General features: G+C 41.4%; 1 protein-coding gene across 2 annotated transcripts in view; it reads left to right on the forward strand.

The window, feature by feature from the left end:
• The window catches only part of UNC13C (unc-13 homolog C), a 391,633-nt gene that overhangs the window by 218,176 nt on the left and 149,925 nt on the right, over positions 1-23,532 (forward strand). For both annotated transcript variants that reach the window (XM_030578419.1, XM_030578418.1), the window contains exon 17: positions 6,157-6,290. In XM_030578419.1, the coding sequence (XP_030434279.1) occupies positions 6,157-6,290 (134 nt within the window). The remainder of the gene's footprint in view (positions 1-6,156; positions 6,291-23,532) is intronic.

Raw genomic sequence — 23,532 nt, forward strand, 5'->3', positions numbered from 1 at the left:
TTGTCACACTAACTTAAAGGGAATCTGAATTTTGACTATTATTATTTTACTTATGCTGTAGCGGACATTTTGTTCAATAAAATGGTAAAGTCATTGATAAGAGAAGCATTCCTGTACATTAGCCCTTTCAGAATTGTCTCATAGTATTAGTTTTAGATTTTAATATTGCTTCACATTTTGACTGAGATTATTTTTCCAGCCTTCAGCCAGTTCCCTTAATTAAAAAATGTGTTTGCTTGTAAAGCATTTAGTCTTTTTTTTTCTTTGTGTTTTGGTGTTTATTTTACAAATATAATGTTTAAAAGTCTCTTCACAAAACAGCAGTCCATGTGCCATGTTGTTTACGTGATCCATTACATGTTTGGTCCCTTGGAAATTTGACTAACAGCCAATATCAAAAGAAGTTCTGCATCAAATTGAAAAACAATGTTACTAGGAGAGGTGTATTTTGCTACACTTGTTATGTGAAAAAATGCTCTTCTTCATTATGGTGTGTACCTGCTGTCTTTCAGATTACCGTGGTACAAAAGTTAATAGATTCATAAAGATTAAAACCAGAAAGAGACCATTCTGATCACCTCACCTGATTTCTCATGTAACACAGGCTGTACAATTTCACTCAACAATCATGCATCAAGCCCATAACTTCTGATTAAACAACATGATTTGTGCTCCCAGATAATTTCATTTTAAAAGCTATTTAAAGTTATGTTTTTCCAGAGAAATTACTAATCCTCCAATAAAATGTATAGCTAAGCAATTAATGCTTGAGCTGCTCAAAAAAAGAAAAGACAAAAAGAGAGAATGAAAAATTATACGGGGGCAGGTTTTTTGATCAAAGTACGAATAAATTCAACAAGCTCTAGCACTATACATGGTATTGATTGCAAAGGTGAGGTCCTTGATAAGGGATTATATTAGTTGTGGTATGTAATTTGATTTTCTTCTACAAAAACCTGAAATCTTAGCAACTTGATGTTGATGGCAATCTTGCCATTGATTTCTGTGGAGCCAGGTTTTCACCCCCTTTTTAATACGTTGCAAATAACTTTTCACAGACTCTTACTTATTCTCATTATAGTATAGCTGAGCTTTTTCCTGTAGTTATAGAGAGTTGTCAATAAGGCCACCATTGCATGACTGTTTTGTACCTTTCTCTAGATCAGTGTTTCCGAAACTTGGGACACCGCTTGTGCAGGGAAAGCCCCTGGCAGGCCGGGCCGGTTTGTTTACCTGCCACATCCACAGGTTCAGCTGATCACGGCTCCCACTGGCCGCGGTTTGCTGCTCCAAGCCAATAGGAGCTGCTAGAAGCGGTGGCCAGTACATCTCTCAGCCCGCGCCGCTTCCAGCAGCTCTCATTGGCCTGGAGCAGTGACCCACGGCCAGTTAGAGCTGTGATCGGCCGGATCTGCGGACAGGGAAGGTAGGTAAACTGGCCTGGCCTGCCAGGGGCTTTCCCTGCACAAGCGGCATCCCACATTTGGGAAACACTGTTCTAGATAATCAGGCATAAGCACTGGTGTACAGTGAGATCAGACTATCCAGTACTATTACTTCAGTGCATCTGTGTTGTGTTGTACTGGAATTACATGATGATAATATAAGACTTCTGAATGAGTAAGGAGAAAATGACTTTGAAATCCAACTTTCATACTAATACACTAAAACCGTAGTCAATCAAATTGCACCCACAAGATTATATAATATAGTACAGAAGTTTCCAAACTCTTTCATTTTGTAGTTCATCTTGATAGAGATTTTCATCTCATGGGCCACCTTACATCTCACTGACAATTGTGCTGATCACCTCCTTCCCATTTGTTATTTCATATCCCTGTGACAGCTTAAGCATTAGCTTAAATGTAATATAAGAAAATTCATTTGTGTAATTCATCTCTCTATGCTTACAAAATTTACAAAAGCTCTGCAGACCACCAGAAGTCAATGAACCTCAGTTTATGAACCACTGATATAGACAAATGAGTGGGATTTATTAACAATTTATTATGGAAATCATTATTAGATTGCTTTCACTGTCACAAATTTGGAGTAATGCAGAAACTGGATTCTATTTACAAACCTAACATCATATGAGTGCAACAGAAGTTAGTGAAAAGGCAATTATTGTGTGGTTCAAATCAGTATTTTATAGCGCTGATAATATTGAATTTCTGATGGAAGCTTAATTTCAGATGTGATGTTATAAACTAAGATCCAGGGTTCACTTCTAGTTGGGGCCCATATCTGCTTTTAATATTTTATATTAAGGATAATTCTAAAACTGCAGCACACTCCCCTTCAACGTTCAGCAGAGTCACGACAGGGTATCGGCAGAAGTTATGGTGCAGCACCTAATCCCATAATTTTATGCCTCAATAGTGAGAAATCTGCTACTTTTTGTTGTATTTGGGCTCTGACACTACACACCTTTTAGGGATTCTACCATTCTGCCTTGGATGAGTGGATTATTGAGCTTTTGATGGAGTGGCCTGTGTAACATCTTATTATGACACTGCCCCTCCTATTTGTATCTATAGTAGCTGGGGACTTCAAAGATACCATTATTGATGGTTGCGTTATTCATTAATATCTTCTTGTTTCCTTATGGCTGATGCAAAAGAAAGCAGCTTTTGTTAATTGACAGACTTTTATTATGGGATTGGGATCAGCACTCAAAAAAGATTTCCTTTATTGCTTAGTGCCTTAATATCTCTGATTTAAACTTATTCAGTAAATAATGTATCCTACAAAATGAAAGGAAGGCAATGTTAGAAAACTGTTCATTTAAAACGGTCACTAAACTGTGTACAATGTACATATGGACCATTGATGTCATCTTGATTTATTTCTGGATTTATGTTTCTTTCAAACTTGTTAAGAGAAAAAGTTGGATCTTAATAACAATGCCGTTCTCTAAAACATTAGACAGTATACACTGTCTCATATTACTTCAGCATCTCAATGATATTATAAATGCAAATGCTGCACAGTTTCCTAACTGATGTTGGGTACACCTGATACTAGATTTACATTTTCCCCAACAGAGCTTCTCTTTTGTGTATGCAGTTTGCATCTCCGAAGGGAGATTTGTAAGAATGTTACAGCAACTTTATTTTTAATCTAGCCATTTAGATTTCCCTTTATTAGTTAGTAGATCATACTGTTTACCCATGTTTATACTCTAGTAATTACCTTTTGCATGTTAATTATGTAAACTCTTATGTATTTCTGCTTATGTACAAATTAAATCTAATTTTGACATTATAAAAGGTATCTTCCATAACTACTAGTCCATTAGTGTATTATACAGTCATGTCTACTTGTTTTCTAAAAAGGAAAAATGCATGTTATTGGGAACTAAATAGATATGGAGATACTGCACCAGTCCTAGCTGTGTCATGACAATTGCAAAATTGCAGCAGACAAATGTCTAAGAGCACGTAGAAGGAAAAACATTACTTGTCTTCCCACTTAATGACAGGGTGTACTTCTTCACTGTTAATGACAGGCTAATGTTAAGCTTATGTCACCAGAACACAGGCTTCAGGAGAACAGCGTAGAAATGAAGCAAGGGCATCGTTGCTTGGTACTTTAATTCCCAACAGCAGCATTAAATTATAGTATCATTTTTCTCCTTTAAAAATGTTTCTTACAATCTCTGACAAGTGTTTGTTAAATAAGAGTGTCAGTAATTCATACAAAGCTGGACATTTTGCTATGTAAATATGACCTAAATGGTTTTGTTTTATCCAGCATTTATTTAAATGGTATGTTCTTACCAGACTGTAGCATATGGAGTAGTTATTATTTGGTCCTTTGCTTTATAGAAGATGTTTTACTTCAGTATATGGGAATTTCCAGGTGTTAACATAAGAATGAAAATTTAAATTATATATTAGATTTAGACATTTAAAATGTATTTAATTACAATCTATTTCTGTGCCAGGGAAGCCCATGGAAAACAGCCTTTATGCTATTTCTACTGTACAGAGATAAGAAATTTTTTATGTATTGGGGCATAGAATTTTCTCATCTGTGCCAAAGGATTGTTTCAGTTACATGTTGTAGTGAATTGTTTATCTGAAATATTGTTATTGAAATGTGTTAATGGACTGTCCCTATTAAATGTGAAATGGCTCTGATTTGCAAAACTGCATTTCATTTAGTTTGGGTAAAAGATATGATACCATTGTGGAAGAATGGTGCTAAAAATAAATCTCCTACTTTTGAAAATGCAGGGTACTGTAGTGAAGGTGTAATCTATGTGAGGTGAAAGACTTTGTTGTTGAACCTTAATGCTCAAATACTCCTGTCTCTCTTTTAAAAAGTCCCTCTGTGTGCAGGACAATTGCAGGTTGTCAGTGATATAAGTCACACCACCCATTGTAAATTTTACTGAGCATTTCCTTTAATTCAATCATATTAGACTTAGAAGCTGTAACATTTGGAATTCAGTTAGGTGTACAACAAGGTGATTAATGATACTTTTCTAATGTACTTCATGATGACCTCCAAAAAATAATTATAATTGCACATTGTTAAAATTCCATTTCTGTCTTTCCCAACTCTACATTCATAGATAAACTTTCAGGTTAAGCTAACAGTGAATTAATTTATTATGAGAATAATGTAGGTGTGTTTGAACAGATGCAATGTCTATTTCCTGTCATGTTTTGTTAAAAAATAAAAGGTACAAAGTACGTACATTTAAACATTCAAAAAAACATTATTTTCTGACACATTAACTGTCTCTATAGATGAGTTTGGTGAGACTTTGTTATGGATTGAGTTATCACTTCATTGAGATTTATAGATGTGAACTCTTAGTCTTCAGTTAACATAACTGTAAGAATAAGGCCTAGCCTAGGACAAAGGGGGGTTGTGAACCTGTCTAGGAGTTTGGACTGAGTAGACAAAGAGGTTTTTTTGAGTATTGTTTTAGGTAAGTTGCAAGAGGGGGAAGGGATAGCTCAGTGGTTTGAGCATTGGTTTGCTAAACCCAGGGTTGTGAGTTCAATCCTTGAGGGGGCCATTTACAGATCTGTGGCAAAAATCTGTCTGGGGATTAGTCCCCCTTTGAGCATGGGTTGGACTAGATGACCTTCTGAGGTCCCTTCCAACACTGATATCCTATGGAGAAAGGTAAAAAGCAAGGAAGCCAAGCAATATATGTGCATGCATACATATACCAGCAAATGAAAGAAGGTATCCCTACTACCACCTGTAGTTATCCAGGCAGGGCCATTACAAGTAGCTCTTTAAAATATGGCCATTGAACCTGCTCAGAATTATCATGTCTCACTTAGGAGTTAATTTGAAAGGTACTGTGCCCTCACAGATAATGGAGATTTTCAAAGTACAGGCATTATTTCATATACCAGCTCTTTACCTTTCTCATAGCTTTGCAACTTTCTGTTACTTGGTTCTGTGCAACAAATTTATTTTTGACTTTGATGTAAGTGTGACCTCTGTTGTACAGGTTGGTGTCTGAAAAGCCAAGAGCTGAGGTGTTCAGTTGTTTGGGAGACTAGATTAAAATTTGCTAAATCCAGACTACAGAGAGATGAAGTTTTTTTTTTCTGAAAGTGTAACTGAGTGAGGCAAAAAGGACAGCATCCTCAGTGAAAGTTATTTCACCAATTAAATCCTGATAGATACTTCCAGCTAGACAGTAGTGGTCAAAATATGTGCTTATGATGTGGGGAACTATATAGGGACTTTATTATTTGCTGGATTTGTTATTCATGAAAGGATTATTTCATTTTCAAAAAGATAAATAAAATAAAAAACACACCCAGAAATTTATGTGTGAATCTGTTTTATTGCAAAAAATTCAGAATCTTAAAACAAATGTTCCACCTTGCTGCTTCAGGTTATCTGATATAACACTTACTCTGTATGTGAGTTTGCATATAGGCTGTGATTCAGTAAAAACACTAAATGCATTTTAATCCATTCCTATTCAACAAAGGAATGAAGGTGTTTGAATTCATGGGATTTGGGCACGTGCTTACAGTGAAACACATGCTGGTGTTCTTTCCTGAATTGGGGGCAGAGTACTATATGTCCTCTTCTCTCTCTCTAGCAATGATGAATAATTGAAACCACACAATTTAGATATTTTCCCTGCATTTTGTTAAATCTTGTTAACAGGGTAAGAAGCAGGAAGTTCCTCGGGAAGAACAGGGACCAACCACTAAGAATTTGGATTTTTGGGCCCAGCTCATTACTCTGATGGTTACCATCATTGATGAGGATAAAACCGCATACACACCTGTCTTGAACCAGTAAGTACCCTCCTTTGGAGATTTGTATGAAAAAAATCAGGGATTTAATGAAAGGAAATACACTAGACTTCACATTTTCAGTTTTGATGTGATTAGATTTGATTAAGTGGCAAAACTTGAAAGGCAGTAGCTTCAAACAGCACTTGGTACTCTCTTTAAAAAACTGCTCTTTCCTCAAAAGTAGAATGTAAAAACTGTGAAGAAAATGACAACTAATTTCCTCCTCCTCAACTCAAAAATAGAAATGGATAGAAATAGACATGAGCTGAGTCCTTAAGGATATTCCAAAACCAAAAATCCTTACATCAATAACATCTTAAATTTCTGATCCTGCCAGCTGAGATAGACCATCATGGCCACGTGGAGCCCCCCTGTAATTGTCAGGGCCCTGCCTCCATGGATCTGATTGTAGAATCAGGGCGGAGAGTTAGGAGAAACCAGGGTATTTACCTGTCACTTCATTTCTAAACCCCAAGCTTTCCAGTAGTGAGTTCTTATATGTCTGACAGTGGCAAGTAATAGGAATTTCATTTTTCTCAAACATTTTTCTCCAACTTTTGAGAGTGCTAATTTTACATACTTTCTGGGGGCAAGAAAGCATTGTGCTAGAGCACTTTGAATAGCACCAGTCAACTGTGTGATTGATGAGACATGACTTGATTGCCTCAATAATTCCCTTGATTCACAGTGGAATTCCCCTGGGCTTCAGTGGGGGTCTGTGCAGTTTGCAGCCTCTAATGTGATTTAAGAGAAACACGCTCTTTAAGTGAATGCAACTCAGAAGAAAAACACGGTCAGTATTTAAATAGTAAATATTCTTTTTCTGTTAGGTTCCAGACTAATTTAATACTTGTTTAACTAATTTACAAGTAAATAGAGGATTCTTCCAGGTCTGTACAGCTAATGTCCTGCTCAGTACCTCCTGTAGCAGTAGCTGTCAGCAAAGGGAAATGGATGCTTTAATGAAAAGGGTCAGTGGACCCAAACCAAAACTCTGGATTGCAATATACCTGAGTTTTGGGAAATCAAGATCTATATCCAAACCTTGAATCTCTGGCCCATCTCTAAATAAGAGCGTTCTACTCGATTAACAATTTACAGTATATATGGTGAGAGAATTCATCTAGGAATTCTGTTCTACAGTACGGAACTATCAGAAGACCCACTTCTTGTAACACTTAAGTATTTGATGCTGCGTAAAACTTTGTGAGGCGTTATTGGGCTAGTTTCTAGGAATTAATACAGAACCTACTTTCTGTTCTCTGTATGTTGAATCTGGTATGAAATGTTCTTCTCTGGCTGACTCTGCAATAGTGGATGAAGAATATCTGTTTAGTCTTTTGCAATACTAGTATCTAATTGAGGGCAAGGATTCCAGTTAAAAAAAATAACTATATGGATAGGAATCTTGTGCTTAGCACCACACCAAATATACAAAAAGAGATGGGGCCCTGGGGTCATACAACTTAAATAGAAAGACCAATTGGTATTCAGTTTTTTAACTTTTGAAATGAAATTATACAATATTTCTTTGTTTGGATTATGTTTTATGGAAGAAGTGACATGATTAAAATATGCTGTAAAATGTAATTGATATTTGCTAGATAATGTTGTAGAGCCAAATAACAATGTCAGAGAAACTTACTGGATATACTTTCCATACTTTTTTCTGAGGGAAATTTCCAGGCTAATCTTATGAGAGACTAAGGAGCTGAATGCTTGTAGCTTAAAAGCTCTGTTGTGCTTCCCAAGAAGCAGTTTTAATAGTCAGGCACTGAGTTTGCCAACTGAAACTCCAAAGGGATCTCTAATTGTTAGGAAAGGATTGGAATTTCTGATCTAGTTGAAGATTTCAATTTTGGGTATAGTTATCATTGATAGTTAATACATGTTTAGTTTGATATTCCTGTATTTACTTAAGTTCTGGCTCTTATAGTAATACCTCTTCCTATTTTGTTCAATTTGGGTTCAGTTTTCATTTTCTAGATTTGAATATTTATATGTAGCCCTATATTAGTGTTAAACACTATGAAAACAGTGTAGCGCTTTATGTTTTCCCTTTACTTGTAGATCTGCTTTCTTCAAAACATTGAAGGGAAGAGCGTATAAAGTGGCTGCATTTAAAAACTCACAGTTTACTATTATAAGAGGGATCCAGGGAGTTGACCTGTAAACCTGAGACATTTAAACATTCAAAATAAGTGTTACGTGAATAAGTAGTGACAGTGAAACCTAATTTATTCTCTATTGACAAGTTCCACCAAATAGCTTTGTACGAGTTAGGGATTAAAAACTGTCATGCAAGCGAGAAAGATGATTTTGGCAGCAGGGTTTCAGATGAACTGAAATTTTATAGTATTTCTGTGAAAGTGACAGAGAAATTGGCAAAATGATGGTCCAAGAGACAGAAATAATTGTAACAAGAAGAAACAAAATGAATCATATATAGCACTGTCATGGAGGTCTGCTTGGCTCCCTGAGACATGTGAAGATTCATGACTGCTACATGAAACACTAAAATGCCTGAAGTAATATACAGTATGTTATGTGGTCAAAGTGTCCCTGTGGAAAAATGTATTGCCCTTTAGGGGCCAAATTCTCTAGTCCTTACTTGAAGCAAACTCGTTCTTTCTTTCTTCAGTAGCTTAGAGGTAAATGAATAAACTTTGCTTCAATAAAGACTGCAGAAGTTGATCCTGGGTTATTATTTTTCATTGGTGGTGTTTGGTTATGCAGAGTGGAACCTTTAAAAAGTCAGAACATGTCAACAGTTCTCACGCTTATCTCATTTTCCATATATGGAAAATGTGTGTGGGGAGGCAGATGGAGGGGATTTTCCTCAGCTTACTACTCTGTGTTCCAGAAAATGTTTGGATACAGGGAACATAGAGAACAATGCCCTGTAGCAGGGTGGTTACCCACTCCAGCCATGACAGGGTTGGAGGGCTGGGAGAACAGCCCAGGCTGAGTGGAAAGCAGGCTCAACTGGGGCCATGCCCCAATTAGGGCCCAGTTGGCCCTATAAAAACTTGAGCCAGAAGTTCAAGCAAACAGTCTCTCTCTGGCTATAGAGGGAGATAGGCCTAGCTGCAGGAAGCTAGAGACAGGGTACCTGAGTGGAGCAGGGCTGGGGAAAGGCAGAGGTGCTGGGGAGCTCCAGCCTGGAAAGCCCCAGGCTAATAGGTACTGGGGGTTGCAGAGGGCAGCCCAATGATAGGCAAAGGCAGCAGGTCCAAACCCAACCTTGCCAATGATGAGTAGGCTGATACTGCAATCTGCCACAGGGCATGGGGGCTAAGCAGTGACTGACAGTAGTTGTATACTGAGGTGAGGTGGGGATAGTGGGTTGGGGGGTCCTTGGGATGGGGAGACGCTAAGACTGAGGGGTTACTGCCAGGGGGCAGCACCCCAGATAACAGGGCAACGGGTCCGGGAGGGACGTGGGGGCCAGCGGTCAGGTGGATCACCAGCCTGCAGGGGGGGTGCTCCAGGACACTGGAAGAGCTAATTCCTGGAGACAACCAGCAAGGGGGTGCCGCAGGGATGAGTCCCACACGCTTACATGTCCCCACATTTACAGGAAGCCCAAATCCCAGAATCATTCAGATATAGGAAATAAAAAGTACATTCAATGATGTGTAAGCAGCTGGAACACAGACTTCACAATGCATATAAGGGTGGCAGGTATAGAACAAAAAGTGAAACCTAGATACTACAGTGATGGGGGACTTACAAAGGAATATAATAGTAGTGAACTGGGAGTGACTGGCCCATACTCCACTATGCAGTGTTGGGGAGGATATGGCCCATTTAAGAGCTAATTAGAAGGGCACCCCCTATGCATGCGGGAGCAGATTGAGGCTACAGAGGATTCTCTCAGGAGCAGTTCACTCAGAGGGTAGGGAATGGATAGGGAGTATGCCATCTTACATGCTGTCTCTTCAATGGATGCCACAGAATACTGTTATGGTTGGTCTTGGATGCACTTACTGCTCCTGGTTCAAACTCCAGTAAGAAAATACTTTTCCTCCTTTCGCCTGAGCAGTTAGCCAAAATCCAGGGCCTTGCAGGGTAGCTTCCATTAGGATAAGAAATCAACAATACAAAATTGTATATTCTTGCTGTAAGTGTGTTTGTTTACAAGAATGTACATAGTCTTGTTTTCCTGAACACAGTAGAAACATGCAGCAGCCAGCAGTTTCATTGCTCCGAAATCCCCAAATCTGCCACTCTAGTAAGCTCTGTACCCCAGAAACCCTGTTTCTCTGCTTCCTCTCAGGTAGGGTCACACTCAAACCCTTCTCCAGGCTTTTTCTGCCTCTAGCGCACTCAGCCTATAAGTGATATCTTAGCCCCTACATTTGCAACCCTGAAACCCCTCAGTGCACACAACTTAGCCTAGTGCCTTGGGCATTCACCGCCTTAGCCCTCAACTGTTCTTACTACATAAAAGGGATTGATTGTTCCTTCTGTTGAGCCTGAAAGTGTGGCACACTGCTGGATTTAATGAAGTCTGTGATTGTCTTTGAATCTTTCAGCCTAACACTAGTCATACTAAGAAACCCTTGCAGTCTTATTTGCTTGTAGAGTTCCGAAGAAATTTCAGTCCACCAGCTTCAGACAGTGTGTCTCATGAACCTGGTTCACCTTTCACTTACCTACACTGAAGTCAATTTAGTTACACCAGCACTGAACTTGTGTAAAGGAAAGGAGAATCAGGCTCTATGTATATAAATCTTGTTTTGTATCATCTCAGATATTCATAGAGTGAAATTCTTCACTGATGTTATCCCACTAACTTCAGTGTAGCTACACCAAGAACTAATTTGACTTATGAACGTTCACATTTTAATTTAGAAAATACAGCATCATGTAATAATCATCATGTCATATCCCTTACATTTTAGAAGTGTTTTTGTTTAGTTTTGGTTGATTTTTGCACGTGTGTGGTTTTTTTTCCTATGTATTTCTATATATCATGAAATTTGTTTTTAATTCCTTCTAACTTCTGGCCTTGAGCAGATGCAAATGCTAATAAATTAATGGTAAGGTTGGTTGTTCAGCAACTCTGACAAACAGGTCATGTGTTCATAGTCTGAAAACAGAATATTTGTGTTTTCTATTTCTATTCCTCCTCCGACATTTGATATCAAATATAAGAAACACCAGAGCTATGTATAATGACAATTGAAAGTTGTATCTATAGCTGTCAAATACTAATTTGGGCATAATGTAATGCCACGGAGAACTATAATATGCCAAGGAATTTGTAGGAAGCAGCCTCCTTTATAAAATGCTATTTTTGGTGCCTAGTAGCATTTTTTACAGTGGACACGAGAAGTCTATGATCTTTTCCATCTTCAGGGCCTCAGGCAGAGGTGGGCAAAATATGGCCTGCGGGCCAGATCTGGCCCATCTAGCATTTCTGTCTGGCCTGCCATGACTCCGGCTCAGCAGGGCGCTCAAGCAGGCTGCCTCCATCCATGGCCCCACACCACTTCCGGAAGCAGGCAGTTGCTGTTGGCATGTCTCTGCGCAGCCCTGGCAGGGGGGTGGAAGTGGCTCTGTGCACTGCCCTCGCCTCCAGCACTGTCCTCACAGCTCCCATTGGCTGGGAACCGGCCAATGGGAGCTGTGGGGGCAGTGCTTGTGGCCGCGGGCCATGCACAGAGACCCACTGCCTCCCTCCCCACAAGGGGCACGCAGAAATGTGTCAGCAGCAGCCGGCCGCAGCCACTTCTGGGAGCAGTGTCAAGCCACAGCATGCAGGCAGCCTGCCTGCCTGAACCTGGCTTTACTGCCAGCCGGGAGCCACCTGGGGTAAGCACCTCCCAGCCAGAGCCTGCACCTCACATCCCCTCCTGCACTCCAACCCCCATCCCAGGTTAGGATCCCCTCCTGCACCCAAGCTCCCTCCCAGAGCCCACACCCCTCACCTTCTCCTGCACTTCAACACTATGCACCAGTCTGGAGCTCCCTCCTGCACCCAAACTCCCTCCCAGACCCCACACTGCCTCCATTAATGTAGTAGACGTGTGGCCCATGACAACTTACCAAAATTCGTGGAGTGCCCCCCCCCCCGTGAAAATTATTGCCCACCCCTGGCCTAGGTATGTAACCCTTCTGCCAGGTGGACCCAGCAGCAGCCAGGGTCAAGTTCAATATCTAGGGGTTCCTTTCCACCGCTCCAACCCTGAACCAGCTTGAGTGTCCACCCAGTAACCTGGGAAATTTACACATTACCCCTGGGCGCCCCTTCCCCACTCGCAAGCACAGAGCCTGAGTGTAGAAAAGAAACTTTTTATGAAAGGAGGGAAGTAACTTGGCATTAATTTGGGGAAACACTGTAAACATGGTTCATAAACAAACCATGAGTAAAAGACCCACCCCAAGTAGTTTGGGAAGCGTCCTTTTCCCCTCAGGTTCTTAAGTCCAGCAACCCAAAAGTCCCCTTCACATGCCCGACCCTTCTCTGCACCCCACTCACAGTTGTTGCAGACTAGAGTTCAGCGGTGCATCTGCAGAGTGCAGACCTAGAGTTCAGAAGTGCATCTGCAGAGCTCACTTCCCACTCTGGGTTGGAGGTAAAGCAGAGGGGAGGGGTAAGAGGCATCTTATTCGCTCATCACACCTCTCTGCCACTGCCCTGCCAGCTGCCTTTTCGCAGCTTCCACCACCTCTTAAGGCTTGTCTACACTGGCACTTTACAGCGCTACAACTTTCTTGCTTAGAGGACTGAAAAAATACCTGTCCTGAGCTCTGCAAGTTTCAGCAATGTAAAGCATCAGTGTAGACAGTGCACCAGGGCTGGTAGCTAGAGCCCTCGTGGAGATGGTTTTTTAGAGCACTGGGAGAACTCTCTCCCGGCGCTCTGCCATGACCACACAAGCCACGTAAAAGTGCTGCCACGGCAGCGCTTTAGCATTGCCAGTGTAGTCTAGCCCTTAGTGCAGTGATTCCCAAAGTTGTTGCTTGTTCAGGGAAAGCCTGTGGCAGGCCAGGCCGGTTTGTTTACCTGCCATGTCTGCAGGTTTGGCCAATAGCGGCTCCCCCTGGCCGCGGTTTGCTGTTTCAGGCCAATGGGAGCTGCTGGAATCGGCGCAGGCTGAGGAACGTAGTAGCTGCTGCTTCTAGCAGCTCCCATTGGCCTGGAGCAGCGAACTGCAGCCACTAGGAGACGCGATCGGCTGAACCTGTGGACGCAGCAGGTAAACAAACCAGCCCGGCCTTCCAGGGGCTCTCTCTGCACAAGCTGCAGAACAAGTTTGGGAACCACTGCCTTAGTGATTTTAGCTCTGTGCAAGAAGCACAGTCCTATCACACCTGGTTTCAGCTCTGATTGAGCAATTAAAATAAAAGAGGTTCCTAATTAAGCCTATTTAGCTCTATTCTTTGAACAGCGAGGGGAAACAGGTTAAACCACACTAGGGAGGACTCTTGAGGGTGTGCAGTCTGTGGACTGGCATTTCTGCTGCCACTCCTTTACTTTCCTATTCGAGCTCTTGCTTTACCAAGGTACTTTAAACTGAAAGTGACTCTTTCCTTTGGCACAGGTTAAGCACAGTCCTTTTCTATATTTTCACAATCGTTACAAACATTGGAAACCATATTTCACTACCCCTGCATTCAGCACTAACAATTTGTGACTCAACACTAGCGAAACACCTCTCTATCAGCTGAATATCTAGCAAATCTAAGGCCTTGGCTACACTTGAGAGTTACAGCACTGTAAAGCCACCACCAGTGCTGCAACTCACTCCCCTCCACACTGGCAAGGCATATACAGCGCTTTATCTCCCTGGCTACAGCGCTGCTTGTACTCCACCTCTGCAAGAGGAATAAAGAGTATAGCACTGCTGCTGCAGCACTGGGGTGCCAGTGTAAACAGGGAATAACCTTAGTGAGCTGTAACTGACCTCCGGAAGCTTCCTCTAATCCTTTTTTAAGTAAAGATTACTCTTTGTTTTATTGTGATGCCTCTCTTTATTTTGTTGTCAACTCTGGGCTCCCAAGCTGCTTATCTAAAAAAACGAACACAGCTACTGTTTGCTGTGACGGAGCAGAGGCAGGCGGTGGGCTCCCTTTGGAATGCCCACAGCTACTGTTTACTTGAGGAGAGAAGCAGCGTGGCGGGCAGGAGGGAGGTGGGGGTCTGTTTCGGGAAGTGGCTGCTTATCTGGTCTGTGAGGAAAAAAAGCTGTTTGCTTTCAGTGAGTGAGAGAGGGGTTGGGGAGGGAGTCAGAACTTGCAAGGCAGGGAGCTGACACAATGTCGGCTCCAAAAATCCACTCACTCTCTCTCCCCCACACTCCCTGTCACACTCCACCCCACCCCCTTTTGAAAAGCACTTTCACTTAAACGCTGAGATAGATGCCCATAATGCACCGCTCCCAATGCCGCTGCAGATGCTGTAAAAGTGGCCATGACAGTGCACTGGTAGCTGTCAGTGTGGCCAGACTGCAGCGCTTTCCCTACTCAGCTGTACGAAGACAGGCTTAACTCCCAGTGCTGTACAGCTGCAAGTGTAGCCATACCCTAAGAAAAGCAGGAGCAAACTGTATTTACATAAACACACCCAGGGTCTCTTCCCCCTCTCCCCAACCCCCAGGCTAGCTGTCAGGGAAGCATTCATTCAGACCCTGTTTACAGGTATTAAAGATTAGGTTTTAAAGAGACAGTTTAAAATATTACATGTACAAAATATTTCTGAAAGCAAGATAGTCTGTAAAGATTATACAGTGTTGAATAGTGAAACAGATTAAAAGCTCAGTCCTCCTGTGCAGATACATGTTGCTGCATATCTTGTAAAAATTATGATATGTGCATTTTTGCACAGTTACAGTAGTTCAATTTATAAGCAGTTGGGCGCAGAATGTGTATTCCCTAAAGTGAATGTTAGCTTATGAAGGACTGAGTGGAATTTTTCTCCTATAAACTATGTTCAAGCAATAGGGTGACCAGACAGCAAATGTGAAAAATCGGGACGGGGTGGGGGGGGGGGGTGTAATAGGAGCCTATATAAGAAAAAAGACCCAAAAATCAGGACTGTCCCTATAAAATCAGGACATCAGGTCACCCTATCAAGCAGTGTATTTGTGACCTATATACTCTGGGTCAAATATGAAGGCTAATTTACCAAGCTGTGTCCCTTAGTCCATCTGGACTCCCTTCCAGGGATCGATGATCAGCAGTCCGACATTCCAGCCACCATATGCAACCACACACCCCAAAGTCTAATCCCTCTTGTCAGAGATCGGGCGTAGTCTATAATGGCCGCTCCCTAAGGCTAATGGCTGGGTGTACTGCAAGGAGGAAGGGGGAGACCCAGGCCCGCCCTCTACTCTGGGTCCCGGCCCAGGGACCCTCTGGCGTCAGCCTCGCTGTCCTCTTTCTTTCCCCTCCTCTGTCTGTTCCCCTGGGCCGCTTCCCCTACGGCCCCTTGCACCCGCTAGGCCCTTCCCTTCAGGGCCTGCAGCCTGGCGGCTATGGGCTAGAGCCTTTTAGCCTTCCTGAGCCTGCGCTGCGCTGTCCACGGTGCTAGTCTCCCCCTTAGAGACTGACCTTCCCCTGTCAAAGGCCTGGGACAGACTGACCGCTCCTGCTCTGGGCAGCTTTTATATATGGTGAGCCTGGCCCTTATTGGCTCCCCATAAGCCCTTTTCTGATTGGCTCCCGGGCTGCGCAGGCTCCCTGGCCTGCCACAGCCCAACCTCCCAGGGAGTGGGGCAGTCCGCCCCATTACACTTCGCCAAAGGAAGAGAGTCTGGCAGCGGTTGCATTGTAGCGCTGCTTATGTAAATAAAACCTTCACCACAGTATTTGCAATCTCAGTGGGACATTTAGATAATGGAGGCACAGTGGCAAAGCTTTTACTAGCAGGTTTTTTTTCCTTTTCTCCTTCTTCAAATATTTGATGAACATATTTCAACAGAAAAACAGCTGGAATTTCCCATTCTTGCTTACTTCCCATTTTTCTCTGAATAGTTATTATTTAGTGTATGTATTAATTCAAATAAGATCCCAGACCCTGCAGTGGACAGGACACAGAATTAGGATTCAGGAGACCTGCCTTCTAGTCCAGGCTTCGCCACAGACTTGCTATGGGACCTTGGGCAAGTGACTTCCATTCTCTTCCTCTGTTTGCCTTCCAAGGCACCATCTGTCTTCCCTGTTCAGACTGTAAGCTCAGGAGAGCAGTGATTATTCCTTACTAAGTGTTTTTACAGCACCTATCACAATGAGCCCCTAATCTCACCCCTATGCTATACTATAATACAAATAATGGATTATTTTTTAGTGTTGCATGTGAGTAACCTTAGACATCTGAATAGTCACACTGGAGTCAGTTGGACTACTCATGTATAAAATTACTCAAGTATGTAAATTTTGGCAGGATTGTGGCCTACTATACTTAATACAGAAGCTTCGTGTAAACGAATTGGGATTCACCACCCGCGGCACCTCCTGCTGGTGATTTTGGGAATTAGCTAAATTCCAGTGGAGCGCCCCCTCCAGGTGGTGTCCTGTCCATTGTTCTACCCTCTGCTCTCCGCTGCTGTCGCTGAACCCACATTGCTCCCTGCTCGGCGGTGTCCTCTTCGAGGCCACCGCCCTCCGGCAGTGTCCCTTAGTCCATCTGGACCCCCTTCCAGGGATCGATGATCAGCAGTCCAGCATTCCAGCCACCATATGCAACCACACACCCCAAAGTCTAATCCCTCTTGTCAGGGATCGGGCGTAGTCTATAATGGCCGCTCCCTACGGCTAATGGCTGGATGTACTGCAAGGAGGAAGGGGGAGACCCAGGCCCGCCCTCTACTCTAGGTCCCGGCCCAGGGACCCTCTGGCGTCAGCCTCGCTGTCCTCTTTCTTTCCCCTCCTCTTTCCCCTCCAGCTTACTAGAAAATACTGTTTTTAAATCAGTTGATTTTTTTCAGATTGCTGTGCATGCACTGTGGCCAAATAAAAGTTGTTTGTTTACATGTGTTTTTACAGTTGTGAAGTTCTTAGTCAGAGAAAATTCCCAAGACAACTGAATGATCTTAACAAGTGGTGATTAATATGGTCTGCCTATTGTATTTAAAAATTGTCAGCTACTGGTAAACTTCCATGTACTTTACACAGAGACATATGATACAAGTGGAGGAAGATAAATGTAGTCATGTCTATGGGTTTCCTGTAACCATAGCTGCCTGCCAATCACAGACTTTTTTAAAAAGAGCCATTTGGTTTCTTTCTTATGTTTTTTAGGCTTTGCAGCTTCTGGCAGGTGCCCAAAACAGGAAATAATCAATTGGGGACACTTTAAGCACTGGGAATGGGATCCAGTGGTAGTATTTTGGAAACAGAAATGAAAAACTCCATTAAGCTCCGATCCTAACAAACTTTTATGCTTACAGAGTTATCTTGAATCTCTGACCCTGGCCTTTTTCAAGTGCCCCCCTTTCAAGTAACAGGCTACCATGCCTTCACTCCTCTCTGGGTGCAATCCTGTAATTCTCCCATTCACAGCCGAGGTCCCAAGGCTACATTACCCTGTATACCAACTGTGTTTCCTCAGCAGGTCCAACTTGGTTAGCACTTGCAAGAGGCATTCTTTTGGAAGTTGTGTCCAGCAGGTAAATGCAGTGACTCAGAACAGTTTCTTCACAATGAAGATTTATTTATTTAGCCATAGAAACATAGCATTCACAGAGCAAAGGGTTAAAACAACAAAAACCTTGCATTTGTTTGTCTTATTTAAAGCTTAACATTTCCTTTAAGGCTTAGGCAGGCTCAACTTATCCCAGGTACACTTGCTTTGGGACTACCTGTTTCTCTGTGAACACTGCCTTCAGTCCCTTGTCTTCTCTAAACTTAAGGAAGTGTGTCTTTTTAAAACCAGGCAGGCACCTTTATTCTCGGTGTCCTCAAGTTGGGGACCCCTTCACTTGTCCATCCCAGTGGGTGGAAGCAGACAATCCTAGAGAACAATCCAGTCATTGTATCGTAAGTGTGGGTAGATGGCTGGCTGGCTATCTGAAATCATTGTGCTCCTTTCCTGGGGACATACGAGTAACTGCTGCAGGAAGTAAATCTCCTGATGCCATATGACAGACTGTACAAATAAACAGAGGAAGACATAATAATCATAAAAATAATACAGATATCTCCCATGTTCTTCACACAGACACTCTTGCCAATGGAATTAAATTGGACGTTCTATTAAAGATGATAATTTTCCAATTGTTTTTGGTTGCTCTAGTTCCACAGTTTTGCGTCAGTGTAAATGCAGTCTTAGTGTCACTACAGGCCTGCTTGTTTTCATACCAACATTGTAAATGGCAGTATCACTGATACGGGTGGGATCCATTGAGTCAGCACCTAATGTTGACCATGCTGAGGTGTCTAATGATATTTGTTACAATGGACATTGAATTGGTTGATCTCCACTCCGCTGAGACAGCTGTTTTCAGCACCTCATGGGACTTATCTACTCTAAAATTTCCCACCAATGCTGCCATTCGTTTGACTCCTCTAGTGCTAGCAACAATATAAATAAGGTGCCAGGGCTTTTAAGTACTAGGGATGAAATCCTGGCTCTATTGAAATCAGTGGAAGTTTTGCCATTGACTTTAATAAGACCAGAATTTCACTCTGTCCTGTAGACGTGCTCTGACTGGGGTTAGATGACATGGTGCAAAAAAATGCCTGTCTGAAGCTTTGTCAATACTAGAGCTCCCACCTTTCCTACCACCAATTTAGCTGCCCCAATGGTAGGAACAGTGGGAAATGTTTGGCCAAAAAGCCTATTTATAGACATTCCCAGGGGGAAGTGTAGAGGTGGGAAGCTCTATCTGACATCCAATATTAAACATAACAAATAGATAAGTGACTTAAGGCATTAACTAAGATCTTATTTAGTAATATTCACTCTTTTCTGAGAAATTTGTCTGTTGTAAAATAAGAATGGGTAACTTGAAACTTTTAAAATGCACATTGTCTGAACTCTCGTGTTTGTATGCAAAGTACATAAATGGTTGCTGAACTGGAACAGGAAACTGTCAGGTTATTTAGTTTTCATTTTTATTTAATATATGGAAGTCCACAGGTTTACTTACCTGTTTTTTAAAATTGCCTTTCTTGACCCTAGGCACTTGTGCAAAACATTAAAATTACCAACAAAATAAATTTCACCAAGCAAATTTATCATTGGCACTCAAAACGCTATATACAACTGTAAACTCAACTGTCCTCTAGTAATTAAGAACTCCGCAAAGGACCAGCTCCTACCACTCTTACTTGCACCAAGTAGTACCTTACTCTGTGAATAGTTAATTGAAATGAATAGAGCTACTAGTGCAGTGAGGTATATTCAATGTGAGTAAGGGTGGCCAAATCTGGCCCAAAGATAATAACTATAATATCCTCATCGCATCCCTTCTAAGTCCTTTAAAAAAGGATGAGCTTTGTGGTATGCACTGAGAATGAAGAAACCCAGGCTTTTTTGCACCAATGAGAGAAGAGAATTCTAGAGTCAGGGATCATTCCCCTCCCCTGCCACCACAGAGAACTCCCTGCCATCAGCCAACTTTCTTATGTATTAAGGGAATTCTAACTTGAATCCACCATTGATTATAGGTGGAGCTGGAGAAGGAGAGTTGTTTTCTGTGATGGTTCAGGCCTAAATGATTTAGATCTTTCTAGGTCAAAACTGATACTTCAAATTTTATTTGGGAACTAATCAATAGTCTTGGTGTAACATACTCTTTGCATGAGGTTTCTACTTTTCGGAGATGTAGGAAGATGGTATTTGTTAAAAATATTTTTTGTTTGCTGTAATGCAGCTGGATATCTATAACTGGAAATCCTTTCAGGAGGTGGGGAGGAGCCTCATGTACAATCTATTGTATAAGTTCTAGAAATAATAGACACTCGATAGCAATGCAGGAGATGTTATTTCTGAGGTGTTCCCAAATATTGACAAAAGTGAACACAAATTAATTACAAAGACCAAATCAAAGCCTGTCTTTCAAGGTCAGATACATAATAATAGTAATACCTAGCTTTTATTTGGTGCTGGTCATTAGTAGGTTTCAAAGCACTTTATAAATGAGGTAAGTATCATTATCCCCATTTTACAGATGAGAAAACAGAGATGTGAAGTGATTTGCACAAAAACTGAGCCCTGAATTACCAATGTGCAACTATGATTTCCATTTGATTTCTTAAACAGATCAGATTATGTATCTAAATCCCAGTGTTACCCTACAGGAAATATGACATTGTAATGGGGATCCCTATTACAGTTTAATAATACCTTGCTTTTATATTTATTTCTAGTAAAATATTTTGGTTAAATATACAAAAGTTGTCATTGCTACTGAAAACAGGAAAGATGAAAGAACAGTGTCAGATTTTCTGACAGTGCCATTCTTCATCTTAATATTCACTAAAAATAAAGGAAAGCGATCATCTTGTGATGCGACTCCTGAATCTGGTCTGACTTTGTCACTATACATTCAATGATCAGGTAGGTCTGACAACTTTAAATTCAGTGGTGTATCTCTGAAGCTTGATGCTTCTGCTCTTCTGGTATTGTATGACACTAGTTAAGAGCTCTGCCTCACTGCAAAATGAGTAAGCAATGAAGTTCTCACTCTTTGTCCTTTTAATTTTAAACTATGAAATTTTATGTTTTGAGTCCAGTGAAAAATGCCAAAAGATCATCTGACTGACCATGCGAGGAAACATATGATTTGGTACCCTCTTACTCAATAGATATCCTCTCAAAGTATACTCTGCATTCCATCAGAGTGCACTGGTGACAGAAACAAGTCTTTACTGCTTTTTGCACATTATCCATCTAGTGCCAACACAGCCAGCTGTCTCTCAGGCCATGAGTAAGTTGCATAGGTTTAATTTAAATAATTTTAAACAAATTTAATCAAACCACTGCAAACTCTCCTGTGGACATTATTTCAGTTTGAGTGCCTAGTTGCAATTTAGCTTAAACCAATTCCTATTTGACTTAAATTAAACTGAAATAAATCTGGGTTAAAGCAAATAAAAAGTGCCCACTCAAGCTTTTGAACTGGTTAAACCTAAAGCAGTTTAAAATCACACCTATAGGAAATCTGATGTAACTTCCTTGCATGGACAGGGCCTCAACAGATGAGAGAGAGAATGTCTGATATATAGAACCTCATAGGTAAGAACACCAGAGTTACAAACTGACCAGTCAACCACACACCTTACTTGGAACCACAAATACGCAATCAGACAAAAGTAACCACTTAAAAAAAAAAGCAGCATTTTTCTTCTACATAATAAAGTTTCAAAGCTGTATTGAGTCCACATTCAGTTGTAAACTTTTGAAAGAACAACCATAACGTTTTGTTCAGAGTTACGAACATTTCAGAACAACCTCCATTCCTAAGACATTCATAACTCTGAGGTTCTACTGTACTGTCCTGGTTTACATGTCATCAGCAGGAGAATCTTTACAAATGGTGATTATAAATGGCAAAAAACTTTTTTAATGCAGAATTAAGGTTGACAGATGATACCTAGTGCCCTTTGAGAACATCAAGGTCAGCAAAAATCAACTGAAAACCAGGAAATACAGAGTTAACTCCCTTCTTCCCAGTGTCTCACCTCTCCCCCCCATTCCACGTCCCCCCCACCTCCTTCCAACACCTGACACCCTCAGCCCTTCTCCTACCACCCATCCCCATTTATCCCACTCCCCATAATTGCCCTTTCCCTTGCTGCACCCATCTGCCCCTATTGCTGCCTACTTTTCCACCCCAATTACTTCCCCTCCCAGTGAGCATTTGTATATGTGATATTTATTTTCTTTTCAAAAAATAGTTTCCTTGCCTTCTGATTATTCTTCTGTATTCAGATTCCATTTCACCAAAATAAATAAACAAACAAAACTTTGACAGAGGCAGATTGTAGCAAGAGGTCTCCTTTTTTATTGTTGTTGTTTCAGATTTCTGCCTAGAGTTGGGATTTAATTTACAGTACCTCCTTGTTGCTCAGGTTCAATGGCTGTAACATTCCCCCTTGAGCTATTCAGGCCCTGTGAGTCATAGCTAGTTTTCAACCCCCTTAGAGTGACTCTCTGCACCTGCTCAGTGTAATGTCTGGCATGCGCCAAACTAGAGAACCGAACTCCTTGGCTAATTAGCCAAAGAGCTAATAACATTGTAATGAGATTTCCGCCAAAGGGCTAGTGGGTGAGGTGCACTCTGTTGGGGTGACCCTTGGGTGTCTGAGACCCTTGTGTGGTGATCTCAGCCCTGGTTTGATCTTTGTGTGCAGAAATACATTGCCAAAATACGTGGCTGTATCTTCGATCAGTGACTGAACCTCATATCCCCATGAGGCATACTAAATTTCAAGACAATGTGGCACTCCTGTAGATACACATTTTAAGATCTCATTTCGATTTTCCTGTCAAGCACAAACATCCAAATCAGATGTGTTTGTTTTTGATAAAATGTGATAATTCTATGTTCATGTCTCTGAAGTATAGCTAAGTTAGATATTTATTCCTGGTATGTTTTTATTTTATTCTTTTGGCATTTTTCTTTTTTGTTGAATGATCAGTTCTTCAAACATTTCATGCTGATTATTGCTCCCACTGTTGGAGTACCAGAGCCATAACAAGCATCTAGCTGGCCTCGACATCTGTGCCCATTTCAACTGATTTAATTTTCTTGTACCTATGGGCAATTCCAGTTGTCTGTACGTGGCCTTCAGCTCATTGCCAGAATTGATAGTTGCATCCTATCTCCCCCCTTTGGGCCATTAGTCTAGCTTATACCATAGGTCACTCTCATTAAGGTCACTCTCAGTAGGTTGCATAATCCTGAATGTTATTTGGTGTAGTATTTTGTATGTCTAACACAAAATACTTTATTTTTGGATGCTGAATCAGACAGACAAAATTATTATAATCATCTTAGCTTTTGCACAGTTTCATTTAATAGTGTATATATAGCACAGAAATTCAAAGGGCCCAATCCTGTTCCCACTAAAGCAGGATTGATCTCTAAATGGGCCCCCACAGTATAGCTATCACTGTGTCTCACAGCATTACCAGAGAGAATGGATGTGTTTGTTTACCGGAGATGATCCAAGGTGGCAGGTGGAGGACAGACCCATATTAGAAAGACTGCCAGCTTATTTGAAAAACTGAAGGACAGCCTTGCTTGAAGCTATTGAATGAACCAGAATTATTTCCTTAGATTGT

This window comes from Gopherus evgoodei, chromosome 10, assembly GCF_007399415.2.
Source record: "Gopherus evgoodei ecotype Sinaloan lineage chromosome 10, rGopEvg1_v1.p, whole genome shotgun sequence".
In the NCBI taxonomy this organism is placed as follows: Eukaryota; Metazoa; Chordata; order Testudines; family Testudinidae; genus Gopherus; species Gopherus evgoodei.